Source organism: Cupressus sempervirens, chromosome 3 (genome assembly GCF_028749045.1).
Source record: "Cupressus sempervirens isolate cs-2001-9-10 chromosome 3, ASM2874904v1, whole genome shotgun sequence".
Lineage (NCBI taxonomy): Eukaryota > Viridiplantae > Streptophyta > Pinopsida > Cupressales > Cupressaceae > Cupressus > Cupressus sempervirens.
Window position 1 is genome coordinate 505,995,972 of NC_143120.1, and position 20,550 is coordinate 506,016,521.

The 20,550-nt window shown below is 36.6% G+C and overlaps 1 protein-coding gene across 1 annotated transcript in view; it reads left to right on the forward strand.

The window, feature by feature from the left end:
- LOC149567404 (pre-mRNA-processing-splicing factor 8A) overlaps positions 1-17,483 on the forward strand; it is a 33,844-nt gene extending 16,361 nt beyond the window's left edge. The window contains exons 2-26 of the mRNA XM_089820582.1: positions 3,646-3,769; positions 3,879-3,971; positions 4,074-4,464; positions 4,580-5,066; positions 5,165-5,955; positions 6,327-6,412; positions 6,512-6,694; positions 6,836-7,150; positions 7,248-7,552; positions 7,666-8,120; positions 8,217-8,343; positions 8,451-8,692; positions 8,879-9,002; positions 9,102-9,291; positions 9,374-9,481; positions 9,564-9,817; positions 9,975-10,591; positions 10,775-10,881; positions 10,978-11,232; positions 11,376-11,849; positions 12,011-12,172; positions 12,276-12,473; positions 12,558-12,836; positions 12,946-13,188; positions 16,727-17,483. Of these exons, the coding sequence (XP_089676708.1) occupies positions 3,646-3,769; positions 3,879-3,971; positions 4,074-4,464; positions 4,580-5,066; positions 5,165-5,955; positions 6,327-6,412; positions 6,512-6,694; positions 6,836-7,150; positions 7,248-7,552; positions 7,666-8,120; positions 8,217-8,343; positions 8,451-8,692; positions 8,879-9,002; positions 9,102-9,291; positions 9,374-9,481; positions 9,564-9,817; positions 9,975-10,591; positions 10,775-10,881; positions 10,978-11,232; positions 11,376-11,849; positions 12,011-12,172; positions 12,276-12,473; positions 12,558-12,836; positions 12,946-13,188; positions 16,727-16,918 (6,802 nt within the window). The 3' untranslated portion in view covers positions 16,919-17,483. The remainder of the gene's footprint in view (positions 1-3,645; positions 3,770-3,878; positions 3,972-4,073; positions 4,465-4,579; positions 5,067-5,164; positions 5,956-6,326; positions 6,413-6,511; positions 6,695-6,835; positions 7,151-7,247; positions 7,553-7,665; positions 8,121-8,216; positions 8,344-8,450; positions 8,693-8,878; positions 9,003-9,101; positions 9,292-9,373; positions 9,482-9,563; positions 9,818-9,974; positions 10,592-10,774; positions 10,882-10,977; positions 11,233-11,375; positions 11,850-12,010; positions 12,173-12,275; positions 12,474-12,557; positions 12,837-12,945; positions 13,189-16,726) is intronic.
- Positions 17,484-20,550: the final 3,067 nt, after the last annotated feature.

Genomic DNA, 20,550 nt, shown 5'->3' on the forward strand with positions numbered 1-20,550 from the left:
GTATCCAAATGAATGACCTCCTATGCTTTGTCTATTAATTTTCTTGTGTGAAGCCATAGGTTGTATTGTACAAAGGCAAAGTCATTGACACATTTTTGAGTTGATTTAGTCCACTCATTTGTATGAATGGTCTCATAGCAAGATGCATTACAAGGTTGACACAAAATGTAGAGGGCTAATCTTTGAAGAGCTACAAAACAAGGAACTACATAAGAAGATATTTAAGAGCTAGCAAGCAAACCATATTTTTATCACTACTTATAAATTTCAAATTTCCAAATTGTTAGATGTGTGTGATGATAAGATTTGAGTATTGATTTTGCTTGTTGATTGTTTTCCTTGGAGAGCTAGTATTGAAGAAAAGAGCTTGCATGTACCAGTCTTGTAATTTTGCAATTCTTGATCACTAAGTCTCTCACCTCAACCTCTGGTTAATCCTCTCAATGCACATTATGAGGTCTCTACAACCTCTCTATTAGGATTTGCAAATGCATTTAAATAAAAACATAAAGGGTTGAGTTATCTCTACATGGTTGGGTTGGTGGATTTGGCTTTTCCATCTCCTATCAATTAATCTCCCATATGGGATCACATAGAAGTCTATCTCCCTCATAATAGTTTTAGATGGACTCTTTGCCCTATCAATGGCCTCATGAATGTACCCAATTAGTTTTTATTCCCATCCAGCTAGCGCAAAACACTAAGGGTTTCAACTTCTACAAATACAAATAAAAGCTTAAAATTTATAATATAGTAAATAAATTTAACATTTAAAAATAATATTATTCAATTTGAATTTTAAATCAAAACCATCTTGTAGCTTCTTGTGCAAAGATTTTATCAAAGGCTACTTGCAATCCTTTTTGCTTTACTTTTCTGAATATGATAAGTCTAGCCATGCTTGACTCACAAACATTTGCTTCAAAGAAATCAATAAACCAGCAATACTTCAAAATATGAAGAAGATCTATGCAAAACTTGTAACCCTTGATTGGACCAACTCATGCCTTTTGTTGTGATCTCTCATGAAAAGGGTGATTATAAATAATTTTTTTAATGTTTCTTGCAACTTCTTAATTTTGCTTATGTCTTCAAAACAAGGTCATGGGAAGGGGTTCAAAAAAAGTGTCAAATGTCTCTTTTGGAGCAATCTCTTAACTGTCACATACACCATTGCATTGTTAGTTATAATTTGCGCCACATTCTCTATGTCTACATCTAAGGCAACTTTTTCCAACATTAGACTAAAAGCTTTTTGTTTTTTTACTTTGTTAGAGGCATTAATTGACTTAAAAAAATTATCTAACCATTCAAAGCTATGGAATGTTCATAAGGGTGTGGGTCTTTTTTTCAGTTCACTCTTATAAAAGACTATTGCAAACATACTATTTGCACTGGTTCTATTGTTCTGCATAGCTAACTTTCCCTCTTTGGTTGCATCTATGAGCAACTTTGCATTTGAGTCTTTCAAGAAGGTGCCGTGTAGCTTTTTCTAGTGACTGTCAACACAATTACCCAATTCTTTCTCTAAGGATTGTTTGCTGCATTGAAGGGAAGGTTCTTGAAGTACCAAAAATCGGCACATACCTTGTTTCACCTTTTACCTATCAATGACGGTTGTGCTCTAAGTATGGTTTTGTGTACAAAAAGCTATGACTGGCACATACCTTGTTCCACCTCGTACTTGTCAATGATGGTTGTGCTCTATGTATGGTTTTGTTTACCAAAAAAATGTGGTGTCTGTGTAGGTGCTCGGCTTGAAGTAGATGAAGTGGATGTCATTGTGCTTTGTATGCATTGACTACAAATGAAGCTCACTATGCCTTCAAAGTTCAAACATTGTATCTTTGTCTGTTTCTGCTTGTGATTGAGGACCACGAGCACTAGCTATCGATGCTGCTATGGTTGCTCTTGCCTTCTTTTGTAGTTTTTTTCCTTCCATTAATGCAAAGCATTCATGTCTTGTTTCATCACTTCTGTGGTGTTGTCGTACTGCTTGGCATCGTGATGAGGAATGCCTACAAGATGGCAGTTTAGGCAATTGAGGACTTTGAAATATAAGTTTAAAAATCTAATGCAATTATTGCCTCAGGTTTGTGTCCTACGTTTTTCCAATCAAGGTCTCTAGTGCTATGGGGGTGAGTTCTAGTAACCGCCATCAACTGTTGAGCCTATCCTAAGTGGAGTGGGAGTTGTTCCAGAGGCCAAGGGTTCTGTGTTGATCCCCATTTCTGACCTACAAGTACAAGGTGGGTTCTTTATTGGCCCCCATTTCTAACCTACAGAGTACAAAGTACAACATTTTAATTTTAAAAACAAAAAATAGCAAAAAAATTGTGTAACCTAGTGATTTTATCTCCCCAAAAATGTAAATTAAAAAAATAATTAATTGATACAAAAAAATAGTGATTTCATATAAAAAGTGAAGCATAAGTGAACAAACAAAGTTCGTTCATGCAGTTTTTAGAAGTTAAACTGTAAATACTACTAAATACCATGACAAAATGAATTGTTTACATTCTACATGCTAGATTTTAGCAGCTTCATTGAATTTAAATGCTTGCAACAAACAAAAAAACTTTAGTCATCTGCCATTGGTTTTTTGAAACTGCCCTTAAATTTCAAAGTTGCCTAAAAATTCCTGTACTTAGCTCAAACGTATGCTGGAATGTTTTGTGATGAAGTCAGGGGTGTGTTAGCTTTTCCCTTAACTGAGAAAGTGATTTTTTTTTGTGCCTTTCCTGCATCCCAGCCGCTTCCGGGCAAGGCTTTTGTATAGACTTGGTCAGTTTTTGTGAATCGCTAGACAGGAAGTTGGCTGTAAAGTTCTTCAAGGTTTTGGTTGAGTTACTTAGCAGGCAAAGAAAGGTGGCTAGTACCCATCGAGCCTCCCAACTATGGTTCCAATTAACACCTGTTGGTTATATGACAGGCGTTTTTTGGTTTGAGATGTTTCATGCTATTGTTCATGCCAGTGTCTAAAGTATACAGCTTTAAGTGGTGTTGCTATAGAGTAGTGATAAAATTTGAGTTGATTTTGGACATGAAAGTCAACAAAATTTCTTGACCTGGTTGCTTTATTTATTTATTCATTTTGCAGTATCTAGCAAAGTATGAATAAGTGGACTAGGTTAATCAAACGTACATCAAACTCTGTTTTGAGATGCTCAATTTCCTTCAAAACCATACTCTTGCTTCGACTACATATGAATGTTACAATTTCTTGTTACTTAGTAGGCAAAGAAAGGTGGCTAGTACCCATCGAGCCTCCCAATTATGGTTCCAATTACACCTGTTGGTTATATGACAGGAGTTTTTTGGTTTGAGATGTTTCATGCCATTGTTCATGCCAGTGTCTAAAGTATACAGCTTTAAGTGGTGTTGCTATAGAGTAGTGATAAAATTTGAGTTGATTTTGGACATGAAAAGTCAACAAAATGTCTTGACCTGGGTGCTTTATTTATTTATTCATTTTGCAGTATCTAGCAAAGTATGAATAAGTGGACTAGGTTAATCAAACGTACATCAAACTCTGTTTTGAGATGCTCAATTTCCTTCAAAACCATACTCTTGCTTCGACTACATATGAATGTTACAATTTCTTGTTAATTCTCTCTAAGTATCTGATGTTTTGGATATTGACAGAGATCATGGAGATATGTCTTCAAAAAAATATCGACATGATAAACGTGTCTATCTTGGAGCACTTAAATTTGTTCCTCATGCAGTGTACAAGCTTCTTGAAAACATGCCTATGCCCTGGGAGCAGGTATTATGCTTACACCCTGTATTGAATTTGTGCATATTACAGTGCTTATTTATATATTGTCCTGAAGTTTTTGCTTATCATTTGGTTTGTGTGAAAAATGTCTGTAAAGGTCCGAGATGTGAAGGTGTTATATCATATTACTGGGGCTATTACATTTGTTAATGAAATACCCTGGGTTGTCGAACCAATATTCATGGCTCAGGTAAAGCTGTTTTTAATTTTTTTTTTCAAAAACTTTTTCCTTGTTTCATGCTTTCTCCCTCTTTTCGTCAATTGTAAAACCTGATTGGAGGCTTGTCTACAGTGGGGTACAATGTGGATCATGATGCGGAGAGAGAAAAGAGATAGGCGACATTTTAAAAGAATGCGCTTTCCACCATTTGATGATGAAGAACCACCTTTAGATTATGCAGACAATTTGTTAGATGTGGATCCTTTGGAACCTATCCAACTGGAGCTTGATGAGGAAGAAGATTCTGCTGTTTGTACATGGTTTTATGATCACAAGCCTCTGGTGAAAACAAAACTTATCAATGGTCCTAGTTATAGAAGGTGGCAGCTGTCACTTCCAATCATGGCAACTTTGCACCGACTTGCAGGGCAGCTGCTTTCTGATTTGATTGACAAGAATTATTTCTATCTTTTTGATATGGAATCATTTTTCACTGCAAAAGCATTGAACATGTGCATACCAGGTATCATGCATCATATAATTAATTTGATTATTGGGCCTAAATTATAGTTGTTTCTTTCCTTTTTTTGGTAATTGATAAGTTCCCATCTGGGCTTATATATCTTTTCTATCAACAGGTGGTCCAAAGTTTGAACCTTTGTACCGTGATATGGAGAAAGGTGATGAGGACTGGAATGAGTTTAATGATATCAATAAGCTTATTATCCGTTCTCCACTTCGGACAGAGTATCGAATTGCATTTCCTCATCTCTACAACAACAGGCCAAGGAAAGTGAGGCTTTGTGTATACCATACTCCTATGGTCATGTACATAAAGACAGAAGATCCTGATTTACCAGCCTTTTATTTTGATCCTTTGATCCATCCAATTTCCTTTCATAGGACAGATCGTCGGGATAAGAAAACTTATGAAGAAGAAGATGATGACGACTTCTTTCTTCCAGAAGCTGTTGAACCATTGTTGTATAATACACCACTTTATACGGATACAACAGCTGCAGGTATCTCATTATTATTTGCTCCACGACCTTTCAATATGAGATCAGGTCGGACACGACGAGCTGAGGACATTCCTCTTGTTTCCGATTGGTATAAAGAGCACTGGTATGTTATCATAATGTTGTATTTCTTTGGTTAATCACACACTTATAAATCTTTAGATTCATTATTAAATAATTTCTTTGAATTTTATTGTGATTCAGTCCTCCCACATATCCAGTGAAGGTTCGAGTGAGCTATCAGAAGCTGTTGAAGTGTTATGTATTGAATGAACTGCACCATAGGCCACCAAAGGCTCAGAAAAAGAAGTACTTGTTCCGTTCCCTCCAAGCTACTAAGTTTTTCCAGACAACTGAGTTGGACTGGGCAGAGGCAGGACTCCAGGTTTGCAGGCAGGGATACAACATGCTGAATCTTCTTATTCATCGAAAGAACTTGAATTATCTTCATCTAGATTATAATTTCAATCTGAAACCTGTGAAGACACTCACAACCAAAGAGCGTAAAAAATCACGATTTGGAAATGCTTTTCACTTGTGTCGTGAGATTCTGAGATTAACAAAGCTTGTTGTGGATGCCAATATACAATTTCGGCTGGGAAATGTAGATGCTTTTCAGTTGGCAGATGGATTGCAGTATACATTTTCACATGTAGGGCAGTTGACTGGTATGTATCGTTACAAGTATCGTTTGATGCGACAAATCAGGATGTGCAAGGATTTAAAGCATTTAATTTACTATCGCTTTAATACTGGACCTGTTGGGAAGGGGCCTGGTTGTGGTTTCTGGGCTCCAATGTGGAGGGTGTGGTTGTTTTTCCTACGTGGTATTGTGCCATTGTTGGAAAGATGGCTTGGGAACTTGCTTGCAAGACAGTTTGAAGGCCGTCATTCAAAGGGAGTAGCAAAGACCGTGACCAAACAAAGGGTTGAAAGTCATTTTGACTTGGAACTTAGAGCAGCTGTCATGCATGATGTTCTTGATGCAATGCCAGGTAATTCTGAGAAATGCCAGTCTTTTTATTGATATATTCTAAATTCCATTTTTTTTATTTGATTGATAAAAAGAGAGCAGGTTACTGCTAGAAATCCTTCACTAGAAGAAATCATTTAGTTGAAAGTGTCAGCCATGCTTTTTTTTTTCTCAACGAGGGTTCTCAATTTTTTTTATACTAATCTTTTCTTAGTTCTTTAGGGATCGAATACTCTTCTTGAGATTGTATGATAACATTGATCTGCAGTTGGTTAAAAAATTCCTCGCTCTATTTGACACAGAAGTTCATTTTTGTTCTATGATGAATTTATCAAACTTTCTTTAGATGCCCTGTCATATGATATTCTTACATAATTGATGGTACTGTTACAGAGGGTATCAAACAGAACAAAGCTCGTACTATCTTGCAGCATCTGAGTGAAGCGTGGCGTTGTTGGAAGGCAAACATCCCTTGGAAGGTACTTTAACTACAATGCTTTATATTCTTCTTGATTCTCTCTATTTACTACTATTGCATGTTCATTGTTTACTAATAGACAGTTGCTTTGATACTGTAGGTACCAGGTTTGCCAGTGCCTATTGAGAATATGATTCTTCGTTATGTTAAATCTAAAGCAGATTGGTGGACAAATGTTGCACACTATAATCGTGAACGTATTCGGCGTGGTGCAACTGTGGACAAGACAGTTTGTCGTAAAAACCTGGGAAGGCTCACACGTCTATGGCTTAAAGCAGAACAGGTATTTGTTCTTAATCTTATTTGAGACAAACAGTTCCTTGTGCTTTGTTTGTGTTTAAATACTTGACAAGTATAAGGCATGTTTGGTAAACTTGGAGCTTCAACAGTTCTCATGGCTTATCGATTTGGTTATTTCCTGCAGGAACGGCAACATAATTACTTGAAAGATGGTCCATATGTGACACCAGAGGAAGCTGTGGCTATCTATACCACTACAGTGCATTGGCTAGAATCTAGAAAGTTTTCTCCTATTCCTTTTCCACCATTGTCATATAAGCATGATACCAAACTTCTGATACTGGCATTGGAGCGGTTGAAAGAGTCTTACAGTGTTGCGGTCAGATTAAATCAGCAGCAGAGAGAAGAGCTAGGTCTTATTGAACAGGCATATGACAATCCTCATGAAGCTTTATCACGTATTAAACGTCATCTGCTTACTCAACGCTCCTTTAAAGAAGTAAGCTAAGCTTTTAACCATTACTGCCATAAGTATTGTTCAGATTGAGATATTGCTTCTATATGTTTAATGGCTAACTATGGGCTACATGCTGCAGGTAGGAATTGAGTTTATGGACTTGTACAGCTATCTGATTCCTGTTTATGAAATTGAACCTCTGGAGAAAATCACAGATGCATATCTTGATCAGTATCTCTGGTATGAAGGGGACAAACGCCATCTGTTTCCAAATTGGATTAAACCTGCAGATTCAGAGCCACCTCCTCTGTTGGTTTATAAATGGTGTCAAGGTATAAATAATTTACAAGATATATGGGATACTAGTGAGGGCCAATGTGTCGTGATGCTACAGACAAAATTTGAGAAGTTCTTTGAAAAGATAGATCTTACAATGTTGAACAGGTGTGTTATTATCTTTTGCATTGTGATTTTTATTCTAGGAAAAAACACAAATACAAAACATAATTTCTTGATGATGTTCTGATTATGTCATTCAAAATGAATCCAATTTGCAGGCTTTTGCGTTTGGTGCTTGATCATAATATTGCTGATTATGTCACTGCAAAGAACAATGTGGTTTTATCATACAAAGATATGAGCCATACAAATTCATATGGCTTAATACGAGGCCTTCAGTTTGCATCTTTTGTTGTGCAATATTATGGTCTTGTTCTTGATCTCCTGGTTCTTGGTTTGACTCGGGCAAGTGAAATAGCTGGTTCCCCACAGATGCCAAATGAGTTCATTACTTACTGGGATACAAAAGTGGAGACGAGGCATCCAATAAGATTATATTCCCGATATATTGAAAAGGTGCACATGCTTTTTAGATTCACTCATGAAGAAGCAAGAGATCTTATTCAGCGTTACCTTACTGAACATCCGGATCCAAATAATGAAAACATGGTTGGTTATAACAATAAGAAGTGCTGGCCTAGAGATGCTCGAATGAGGCTGATGAAACATGATGGTAATATTAATTTTCATTTTTTATTTTGGTTTTTTGGTTAAATCAAGTTATATTGCAGTTTGTATTTACATAGCAAATATTTTTCATGCATTGCAGTTAATCTTGGAAGGAGTGTATTTTGGGATATAAAGAACAGACTTCCCCGTAGTATAACAACATTAGAGTGGGAGAACAGTTTTGTCTCTGTGTACAGCAAGGACAATCCTAATTTGCTTTTCAGCATGTATGTCTACACAACTCATCTAGGTCTTTTATTTCTATTTTTGTCAAGTAGTTCCTTTTTACATGAATTATGTAAAATATTCATAGCTAGTTATGCATCACATGTAGGTGTGGATTTGAAGTTCGTATATTGCCTAAGATAAGAATGACTCAAGAAGCATTCAGCAACTTAAAGGATGGAGTCTGGAATCTGCAAAATGAACAAACTAAAGAGCGCACCGCTGTTGCTTTCTTGCGTGTTGATGATGAACACATGAAGGTGTTTGAGAATCGTGTTAGGCAGATCCTCATGTCATCAGGATCAACAACTTTCACAAAAATCGTAAACAAGTGGAATACTGCACTTATAGGTAGATGTTTTACTTGTAAATGCCTGATGCACTCTGTACTATCTTCTCGTTGCTTGCATAGTTCCTTGTTCAACTTAGTTATAAATATTGTGTGGTTTTTATAGGGTCTTCCATAGTACTTTTTAGTTTTTAGATATTGTCAGGGTTTTATTTTATGGTTGCTTATCTATTTTTTGAGCTCTGCAGGGCTTATGACATACTTCCGTGAAGCAACTGTCCATACACAAGAGCTTCTTGATCTCCTAGTGAAATGTGAAAATAAAATTCAAACTCGCATTAAAATTGGTTTGAATTCCAAGATGCCTAGCAGGTATGTCACACAAGTTATTGTACAAAGGACATGCAGAGACAAATTTGAAGTTGGTTAGATATGCATTTTCATTGTGATGTATGATTTTTTGTGGACTAGGTTTCCTCCTGTCATCTTCTATACACCCAAAGAAATTGGAGGACTGGGAATGTTGTCTATGGGACATATTTTGATTCCTCAAAGTGACTTGCGTTATAGCCAACAGACAGATGTTGGTGTAACACATTTCCGTAGTGGTATGAGCCATGAAGAAGATCAACTTATTCCTAATTTATATCGATACATACAGGTAAAAAATTGACAATTGTCTTTTCTGTATCATTCTATGTTTAGCTTTTAGGGGTTTAACTCAAAAGTGTGTTGTATTGCAGCCCTGGGAAAGTGAGTTCATAGATTCTCAACGTGTCTGGGCAGAATATGCTTTAAAAAGGCAAGAGGCACAGGCTCAGAATAGGCGGTTAACACTTGAGGATCTTGAGGTATCCTTTCACTATTTACTTTCCGAGGCTTTGATTACTGAATCTGCCAAATTCATGGTACTCATTTTTTTGGTTGTTGCAGGACTCATGGGATAGAGGTATCCCTCGTATTAATACTCTCTTTCAGAAAGATAGGCATACACTAGCATATGATAAAGGATGGAGGGTACGAACAGACTTTAAACAGTATCAGGTTTTGAAGCAAAATCCATTTTGGTGGACCCATCAGCGCCATGATGGGAAGCTGTGGAATTTGAATAATTATCGAACAGATGTTATTCAGGCACTTGGAGGAGTTGAAGGTATTCTGGAGCATACTCTCTTCAAGGGAACATAGTAAGCTCTAATCCTTGTCCTATTCCCTTACTTCCAGGTTTGTGTTTTTTTGATGGGTATATAAGATTGCCTTTCAGGTAGTGACTATTTCTAATTCTTGACCATTTCTAAATCTTGTTGGACATTTTTCTGATGCTTCCTTCCTTGTGTGATGAAGCTTTCCAACATGGGAAGGTTTGTTTTGGGAAAAAGCATCCGGTTTTGAGGAGTCAATGAAATACAAAAAGCTGACAAATGCACAAAGATCAGGGCTGAATCAAATTCCAAATCGAAGATTTACTCTCTGGTGGTCTCCTACCATAAATCGTGCCAATGTTTATGTGGGTTTCCAAGTGCAGCTAGATTTGACGGGAATTTTCATGCATGGGAAAATCCCAACACTGAAAATATCATTAATACAGATATTTAGAGCTCATCTGTGGCAGAAAGTACATGAGAGTGTTGTTATGGATCTCTGTCAGGTTCTTGACCAAGAGTTGGATGCTTTGGAAATTGAGACCGTCCAAAAGGAAACTATACATCCTCGTAAAAGTTATAAGATGAACAGCTCTTGTGCTGATATTCTTCTCTTTGCGGCTTATAAATGGCCAATGTGTAAACCTAGCCTTGTTGCTGAGTCAAAGGATGTTTTTGATCAGAAGGCAAGTAATAAATATTGGATTGATGTGCAACTTCGTTGGGGTGACTATGATTCCCATGACATAGAGAGATATACAAGAGCCAAGTTTTTGGATTATACAACAGACAACATGTCCATTTATCCATCCCCTACAGGTATGCACCTCTGGAAATTATTGTTAAAATAGCATCTATATCTTTAAATACTAGAGCTACATTATAAGAGAGCATCCTGAGGAATCATGTAGATTATGTTTGCTTTTATTGTGAAATTCAAGGTCAAGATAGATTTCAATTTTGAAATGTTGAAGAGCTAAAGCTGAGTCAATTTTTTTTCAGGTGTAATGATTGCCATTGATCTCGCCTACAATCTACACTCTGCATTTGGTAATTGGTTTCCTGGTTCAAAGCCTCTTCTAGCCCAAGCTATGAATAAAATAATGAAGGTGAATCAGTAGTATCATATGATGTGATGAATTCCATACAATATCATTTCTTCTATGTTTTGAATTGCTCATGTATATATTCTAAAATTTTTGCAGTCAAATCCTGCACTTTATGTATTGAGGGAGCGCATAAGAAAAGGTCTACAGCTTTATTCTTCTGAGCCCACAGAACCGTACTTATCTTCCCAAAATTATGGAGAAATCTTCAGCAACCAAATCATATGGTTTGTGGATGATACAAACGTATATCGTGTCACTATCCATAAAACTTTTGAAGGAAATCTTACAACAAAGCCCATTAATGGGGCAATTTTCATATTCAACCCAAGGACTGGGCAACTGTTTTTGAAGGTTTGCTTCCCTTCTAGCATGCCATTTGTGTTTAGTTTGTGCTGCTGTCTTTAATGTTTGAGGTGTCACTCAAATAACTTTTTTTTAGGGGATAGGATTACAAGGGCATAATTCTAACGTATATAAAAAATTGGATAATGCAGGTTATCCATACTAGTGTGTGGGCAGGGCAGAAGCGGCTTGGTCAGCTAGCAAAATGGAAAACAGCTGAAGAAGTAGCTGCATTGGTAAGGTCATTACCTGTTGAGGAGCAACCAAAACAGATAATTGTTACGCGTAAGGGGATGCTTGATCCTTTGGAAGTTCACTTACTTGACTTTCCCAACATTGTCATCAAAGGCAGTGAGCTTCAATTGCCCTTCCAAGCATGCTTAAAAATTGAAAAGTTTGGTGATCTAATTCTGAAGGCTACTGAGCCCCAAATGGTTCTTTTCAACATTTATGACGATTGGTTAAAGACTATCTCCTCTTACACTGCATTTTCTCGCTTAATATTGATATTACGAGCCCTACATGTGAATAATGAGAAAGCAAAGATGTTGTTGAAACCTGACAAGACAGTTGTCACTGAGCCACATCACATTTGGCCAAACCTCTCTGATGATCAATGGATGAAGGTAAACCTCTTGTAAAGCCATAATATTTTCACAGAGGTTCTACAGCTCAATCATTTTGTAGGGTTTCTTTTTTGAAAAGGTGTACATGAACTTTTTGCTTTGTTTAAATATTAAGCAGATGGACTGTATCCTGAAACAATCTTTGAATATTGCTAATTCAGGTGGAAGTAGCTTTGAGAGACCTGATTCTGTCCGACTATGCTAAGAAGAATAATGTTAATACGTCTGCATTAACTCAATCAGAAATTAGAGATATTATACTTGGAGCTGAAATAACCCCACCTTCTCAACAAAGGCAACAGATAGCTGAAATAGAGAAACAGGTGAGAGATCCTTTTTCATTAATTCTAGTAAATTAATGACGGTTTGTATTTTGATATGAATGTTAATAAAGTGAATTTATTGGGACCTGTATGCTGTTTTCAGGCAAAGGAAGCAAGCCAGCTCACCGCTGTTACAACTAGAACTACAAATGTGCATGGTGATGAGTTGATTGTTACAACCACAAGTCCATATGAGCAGGCTGCTTTTGGTTCTAAAACAGATTGGCGAGTTAGGGCAATATCTGCAACCAACCTCTATCTCAGAGTCAATCATATCTATGTTAACTCAGATGATATCAAGGTACAATTAATGTGTTGGTTTTTCTGTCAATTTGATTTTTATATTTTTGATTTGATCTAATCGTTGGTTTGGTAATTTGAACAGGAAACTGGTTATACATACATCATTCCCAAGAATATATTGAAGAAATTTATTTGCATAGCCGACCTTAGAACCCAGATTGCAGGCTATCTCTATGGTGTAAGTCCCCCAGACAATCCTCAAGTGAAGGAAATTCGTTGCATATCTATGCCTCCACAGTGGGGCACACATCAACAAGTTCATTTACCCTCAGCTTTGCCCGAGCATGATTTTTTGAATGATCTAGAACCTTTAGGATGGATGCATACACAACCGAATGAACTTCCTCAGTTATCACCTCAGGTCTGTGGTGTTGGGTGCTGTACTTGTTAGTTTTGAAGGCATGTTCTATTTATATACGGTGAAAATATGTTAAGTAATTGTTACTTAACGTTTTTTTGATGAACTTCAGGACTTGACCAGTCATGCCCGAATCCTAGAAAACAACAAGCAATGGGATGGAGAAAAATGCATAATTTTAACATGCAGCTTCACTCCTGGCTCCTGCTCCTTAACTGCATACAAACTCACACCAACAGGGTATGAATGGGGACGTCTTAATAAAGACACTGGAAGCAATCCACATGGATATCTACCAACTCATTATGAAAAAGTACAAATGCTTCTGAGTGACCGCTTCCTTGGCTTTTATATGGTATATTTTTAACACTCTTCTTCTACATTTCTTCCTTTGCTTTTTTCTTTTTTCAGTTTTAATTTTGGGTTACAATCAAATTTCCTCTTTATTTTATTTTAACGTTGAAATAATTTTGGCAAACTCTTAGTTGGGCATCTCCCATGTATAGATGGCAAGTTCACAAATAAAAACAATGGAATTTTAGAGATCTTGTGGTAGTGTATTCCGCTATGTGCTCTCAAAATATGAAGTAGCAAAGCAATTAAATTGAGTGAAAACTGTTACCTGTTAAATTTTAGAAATCTGAAAACTTTGATTCCACATCAAATGATAATTAATAATTTTTATTTTTCAAAATAAACATAATTCTAAATTGCCATTGTTTTTGATGGTTGTAAAAGAACAAGTTTATGGAAGAGCCTGAATTCCTTAAAAAAAATGTAGCCAATCAAGCAAGAGGAACAGATTCCATGAGGTATGGAACAATTTAAGCCTCCATAAACAATAGGATAAAAAAAGGAAGAGAAACAGTGATAAACAACATAGAACTAGAGAAACACCAGGAAAGCACCTCTAGGTGATACCAGCAAGTTTCTTCAGGACTGGTGCAGCCTGCCATTTCTTTGGAAGTTCGCTTGGTGCACAAAAGAAGCCTCCATATTTGAGAAGTAGGAGGTTTCTCCCAAGGCAGCATATGCATTGAGTGCAAAAAAGAGGAGGAATCTGTTAATCATCTATCCATAGAATGTACCTTTGCATGGAATTCTAGGCAAGTGTCAGGCTTTTGACTGCCAGTATGGTCCCTTCTTTTGGTCATCCTACACCCTTCCACACATCTGCGAGGGCATTGGAAAAAGGGAATAATAGGATTTAGAAACAGAAGTAGGCATTGGAAGGTTGTGTGATCTTGAAAATCTACAAGGCAATACAGGAGAATGTTATTTCTTCTGAAATTTGAAGGCCAAAAAATTTCTTCTCTTTTGTTTAACAAGAAATTGTTGCCATTTGGAACATATGATCTGTCTTGGATAATATGGATGATCTAAAAAATTAGAAAAGAAAAACAACCATGTGGGCTGCTTCTAATGTGGGATGAATCAAACATAATTTGATGGATCTTTGAGCAGGCTAGTGGTGGAAAGAGTGCTTAGGAGAAACAAAGAAGAGTTATTTGCTGCTTTTGCCCTTAATTTGGCTCTCAGTTCAAAAACTATGCTGAAGCCTTAGCAGCGCTCCTTTTGGCTTAATCTTGTGCTAAAGTTGTTCATATTCCCAACAGTGATGCGGAGGACTTAAATCATATGGATTTTGCTAAACTTGAAGGCTGTTTTGGGGCATATAATGGTCAATATCATTGGTACGAGGAGTGGACACTTAAACCATTGGAACGGGAAAATATCAAATGAATACAATAATTACTCTGAATATTTATTCACTAGTTAATTTCATAGAAGATTCTCTCTCATGAGGTAATTTAAGAGAAGTACCCTTGTAATCATGAAAACTTAGATGCCATTGTGGAGGGGGAGATTGATGACTAACTACATTATTCCTTTATATTGGTCACGATAAAACTCCTACTTCATCTTCAAGTTTTCTCTCTGCATTTAGTGAAGCAAACACAATATTAACTATTAACCGGCTGTACCTATTCACAGTTGGATCCACCAACACAATTCCACAGGCTACCTCTCCATAATCCATTTTGCAACAACAGGAATCATGGGGTTTGTATACCCATTTTCAAACTTTCCATTGTGAGATAAAGATCTATTATAATATTGTTGGCAGGCTAAGCACCACCAAATGGAAATCACCAAACGAAGTTTTAAATCGTCCACTCCAATGAAATATGAAAGCCTCAGAGTAGCAGGTGTCCCTATGTGCTTTTTAATCTGCACCATTTGAATAGGCCCTCAACATTTTCCAATATAGGAATTATCAGAGATTGCAAAAGTGGTTTTAATTGGAATGAGGAAAATTAAGTTCTTCACTACCTCATTCATGAGATGCATAAAGGTGCTTGGTGCATTGGTTAGCACAAAGGGCATGACTAACCACTCATACAAATCTTGTTTGGTCTTAACTGCCATCTTCCATTTATCATCCTCTCTGATCCGAATCTGGTGATACCCACCACTCTTGAGGTCTATCTTCGTGAAGTGGTGAGCTCATCCATCCTTGGTAGGGGAAATCTATATTTAATGGTTGTCTTTTTTATGACCCTAGAGTCTGTATACATCTTTCACTCTCCATCTTCCTTTGTTGCTAGTACTATAGGTACTGCACATGGACTCGACTCTCCTGAATCAAACCCATCCTTAGAAATTCCCTAAGTTGTCTTATCAACTCCTCAGTCTCAATTTAAGTCATCTTATGAGCAACCTTGTTAGGATAAATGGCTCCACGGACAGTCTATTTGATGAATGAATTTCCTTACTGGTGGTAACCCCTAAGATGTCTTGTAACTCATTTAATAGGCCTGAAAGCTCTACTGCAACTTCCTTGCTACCTTTCTTATCGCTTTCTCTCTCACACTTTCTTGAGCTCTCCTCACACTTTCTCTCCCCTTGAACTCTCTCTCTCTCTCTCTCACACACACACACACACACACTTCTTTCTCCTCACACTTTCTTTCTCCTTTCAAATCTTTCTCTCTCCTCGGAGTAGTTTTTTACGAAAGACAAGGAGGGAGCCAGAGACCATGACGATAAGATTTGGAAGGAAATCAGCAAAATTCTCTGCCACGTTCCAAATAGGAGAAAATCTTCACCGTTCAGGCAAATGAGTATGAGTTGAGCAAAAATTATGCTCATGTTGTGGCCTTATGTAAAAGGCCTGTATAAACTAAGCCACCAGTGTCTATGTGCTCCAAAACAAACTAAAAAAAGAAGAAGACATTTAGAGATGCAGGGCCCTTCAAGAAAACGAGAGCTAAACCTATGGCCCAGAATGCTGAAACCATTGGCATTGTTATCAAGGACCACCCCCTGGAGTCATTTTTGTGGACTGAGTCAACTTCTTTATGAGAAGGATAGGCTGCTGCAAGCTTGCAGAATCTTGTTGATATCAAGGGAGGTGCTTCCTCCATGTTTATCCGGTTCTGTGATGTGTTTTTGCAGTTTCTTTTCTTGTTTTCTGTTCCTACTGTCTTTTGGTGGTTTTGATCCATACCTCATGGAACTTGTGCCTCTTCTTTATGGCTACTTCATTGTAAACGAGTTCGAGTCTTTTTCAAAAACCTATTCTTTTACCATTATCAAAAACCATAGAATTTTAGGATTACTTTCATTTTTAAAATTAAAATTGTAACTGTCATCTGATGTGGAACATAAGTTTTTTAGATTTTTTAAATTTGTACAGCTGACAGTTTTTTCCTACAACATTGGATGGAATGACAATCTGTGTTCTTGTTCATATAACCGTTAGCTTTAAAATGTTCCATAGTTGTTGAGGTATTGTATGTTGAGTTGTGTTTGTGCAGATTTGAGGCAATTCAATTAATATTCGAGTCAAAATCGCTAATCCAAGCATGTTATATCTCATTTATGTGCAGGTTCCGGACAATGGTCCATGGAATTACAATTTCATGGGTGTCAAGCATACTGTAAGTATGAAGTATGGAGTTAAGCTGGGAACTCCTCGAGATTTTTACCATGAGGATCATCGACCCACACACTTTCTGGAGTTCTGCAATCTTGAGGAGGGGGAGCATGCAGAGGGCGATACTGAAGATGTGTTCAATTAGATGTTCAATGTTCATCTGTGTTACAGTCAATGGATATGTGATACTTCTCAATTTGCATGCATCACTTGTACAAACTCTACAAGTGCTGCACAAATATATTTAAATTGTGGGAAGCTCTAATCCCATAGCTGTAACTCTGGGAAACATCATTTTTGTCTAGACAGGTCACATCTTAAATGCATTTTCCCACTGTATTATATGTCCAAGTGCTGATTGAATGCTACAGTCAATGTTACTTTCATACCATGTCATTGTGCACCTTAGTCTCTCTAAACAAACAAAGATATGACAATTATGTACCTAAAGAATACTGAGTTCCGGCATGGTCTTAAGATCAAATTGAAAGGCACTTCAGCTGTAATTTCATTGGGAGCAGTATATCTTGTTCACAAGAATTAGATTGTGTTCAGCCCATATTTTGGAGTTTAGATTTTAGGGTGCTTTGCCTGCATATCATGAATAACCATGTATCAGATGGCGAATGATTCTGAATTGGGCAACCAAATTGTGATCGTTTTTTTCTGTGGTGGAAACTTAATGTTTCATTCCAATTTCATGATCTGAAGTCATGCGTTCTAGTATTGACTGTGCAGTCTGTTCAAGGACAGATAATTAGCTAATCATATCAACTATTCAGTTTTTGTTTTTGGGTAAGTTTCTAGGGAGGTCAACATAATTGATGTTGAACATCAATGACTGTTGAGACATAAAATTATTATCTAAGATCTATTAGTATTTTTGGATGGGTCTAAATGTAAATGCTGTAAATTTGGACAACCTGGTAATTTAAAGCTTATACCGCCGATATGTTAAGTTGAATTATTAACTTTCAAATAGTAAAGCATATAACTGATGCTAATAAAGATAAGAACAAAGCAATCATTACACAGACGGTGGAAACTACGGTGACAACTGTAGCAAATGAGTTGCCTTTTAAGGAGTATAATTACCCTTTTTGAGGGTTCATCCTATCAGTAGTGATTTGTACATTTTAGAAGTACAGATACATAATCTGCCTCGTTAAAGGATTTCAACTGATCTCTTTAGCGTGTACTAGGGATTTACAACTAGAACCTATTGGGGTCCACCTAATTTATAGATTTGTTTGTTGTAATTGTCAGGCCACAACGAAATCACTGATCTAGATTATGACACACTGTCTGTAAGATCCAATAAGTTATCTGCTCTTTTGCAACTTTTCTTTGCTCTTCTCTGCTCTGTCTTGATTGCAACTTCTGCACTCAGCTTCCTTTTTTCAATTCACTCATCTTATTTTAGACCACCTTTTACAACTGTGGTTAGGTGCATCTTTTGCCTCTTAATCTTGACCAATCGTTCAAATCTTGAGTCTTCCGCTCACCCTCCTTGAGCATTTCACACATCTTGATATCCCAATATGATTTATGTTGACTGTGTCAGCTTTCATCTGGATTTTCCGGTCAGTTGCTTGGAATAGTCAGAATTATTACCCTTCCCAATACATCGGAGTCAATTGCTTAGAATAGTCTCACCCTTCCCAGTGCATCACTCTGGTATTGCCTTACACTGATCCAACAATCCAACTGATGTTAATGTATCAATTGATATTCCTATCAAACTGATGTCTTTGTTATGTGATAATAAATGATTTGGTTTGTACAATCAAATGTGCTGGTGGTACCTTGAAGGAAAATGAGGTTATTGACAAGATTCTGAGATCTTTGCCAAAGTGCTACAGTTAAAAATCGAAGAGTCGAGAACAATTTAGAGACTTGGTGTATATGGAGTGACTACCCTTGATAAGGAGCTTTTGAAGATTGAGACCACACTTAAAGCTATCGAAGAGTCGAAAACAATTTGAAAGATCTCTAGGGAAGCATTAATTAGGAGACTGGTGCACATGGAGTGACTACCCTTGATAAGGAGCTTTTGCAGATTGAGACCACACTTAAAGCTATAGTCAATAAGGATAGAAGAATGATTGAACTGTGAACAATGCCAAAAGAATGGTTGAGTATGACAACTCTATAAGCTTATCAAGTTATGCTAGATTTGGATGATATGCTAAAGATTGGGAAGAAATTAAAGAGGAGGAAAAGAAACCGGACGAGCTAGAAGCCTTGATTATAGGGTTGCTACATAAAGGATCCGATAAGTATGAAGGAAAACTACCTTTAAAAAGCTTTAAATGTAGGGAAAATTTGACATATTGCATCTAGATGTCTTGATAAATTTGCTAGAGATCATAAGAAAAATGTAAGAGAGTTGGACAGAAGGGACATATAAGTTATTATGTTGCTAATGGAGGTGTGAAAGCTGAACAATATGTTATTAGCAAGGAAGGGATTATGATCATTTCTATTAAAGTGGAAAATATTTAATGAAGAGAACTTTGGTTTTGGATGTTGAAAATGGGTCATTAATAGTCAGTGTGTTCATCAATTGTTCATCTTTGATGAGGCACACCTTGAGGTAAAAATGAACACAAAAAGAAGAAGAAGAATTGCTATTATATGAAATAAGTAGTTATTACATGTATTGCAATCTAAACAGACTCAAATATATGTCTTCTAGGATACAATATTATAAGATTTTGGGGAAAATGCATTCTTACAGTACCTTCTATCAAAACTCACTCAAAATTCTCTTTTCACTACAAAGGGTCTTAAATAGCCTATTTAGGGTTAGGATCAAGAATGAAATTTACATTATGAGATTTGTCAGCTAGATACCAAAATAGAAAATCTAGAATTCGAATTAGAAGTAAGTACGAAAATAAAAGGTTCGAGAAAAAGTGGTCCAATGCATAACTTTTGACTCGAGACTTTGATTGATGAACCGTTTACACAGTAAAAAATTTCTTTGAGTTCTTTACAACACTATGGAAATCCTACAATTGTCCCCATTTCTCGGGCCACACAATGTCGTTTAGTGCCTCAAATATGATTTCAAAGGGTTTTAGGTCTTCAAACAACTTAAAAATGAATAACATTCAAATGGTGAAACATTTTCACTTGATTCTTTTTATACAGTTCTTAAAATTTCAATTATCATTTCCTCAAAAGTAATACCTTCTAGTTCTTCATAATTATGACCCTTCAACAAAATAGCTCATTTTTCTACATTTTCACGTGTGCTTGACAATTTCATGTGCTTGAAAAGAGGATTGAGAAAAGTAGTAGTGAAAATATGAGAATTGGAATCTCTAATTTGTGCAAAGGGCATCCATAAATGCAAAAACATCTAACATAAACTATCACTAGAAATATTTTTGGGTGATATATGATTGCTCTAAAATTGTCAGATGCTGCTACATCAGACATTCGAGTTAACGTGAGTAGTAAACTTGTTACGTCTCAATTTGTTGAGGAAAATTACATGGACGACCTCCACCTTGGATAACCATGCCAAATCTTCCACTGGTCATCCTTTCCACTTCATTATCATCCTTTCCACTTCATTAGGTACTCTTCATACTACTCGTCTCTAGTACTCCTTACCACGTGTTTGTCCAAGATTTTTTAATCTCCTCTTAAGCAGGAATTAAACATTGCTCTAGTATCAATTCATCCCCCATACCACCTTCTTGATACTATGTTAAATTTGCAATGTTCAAAACATGAGAAATGTGGATTCCATTTAGCAACTCCACC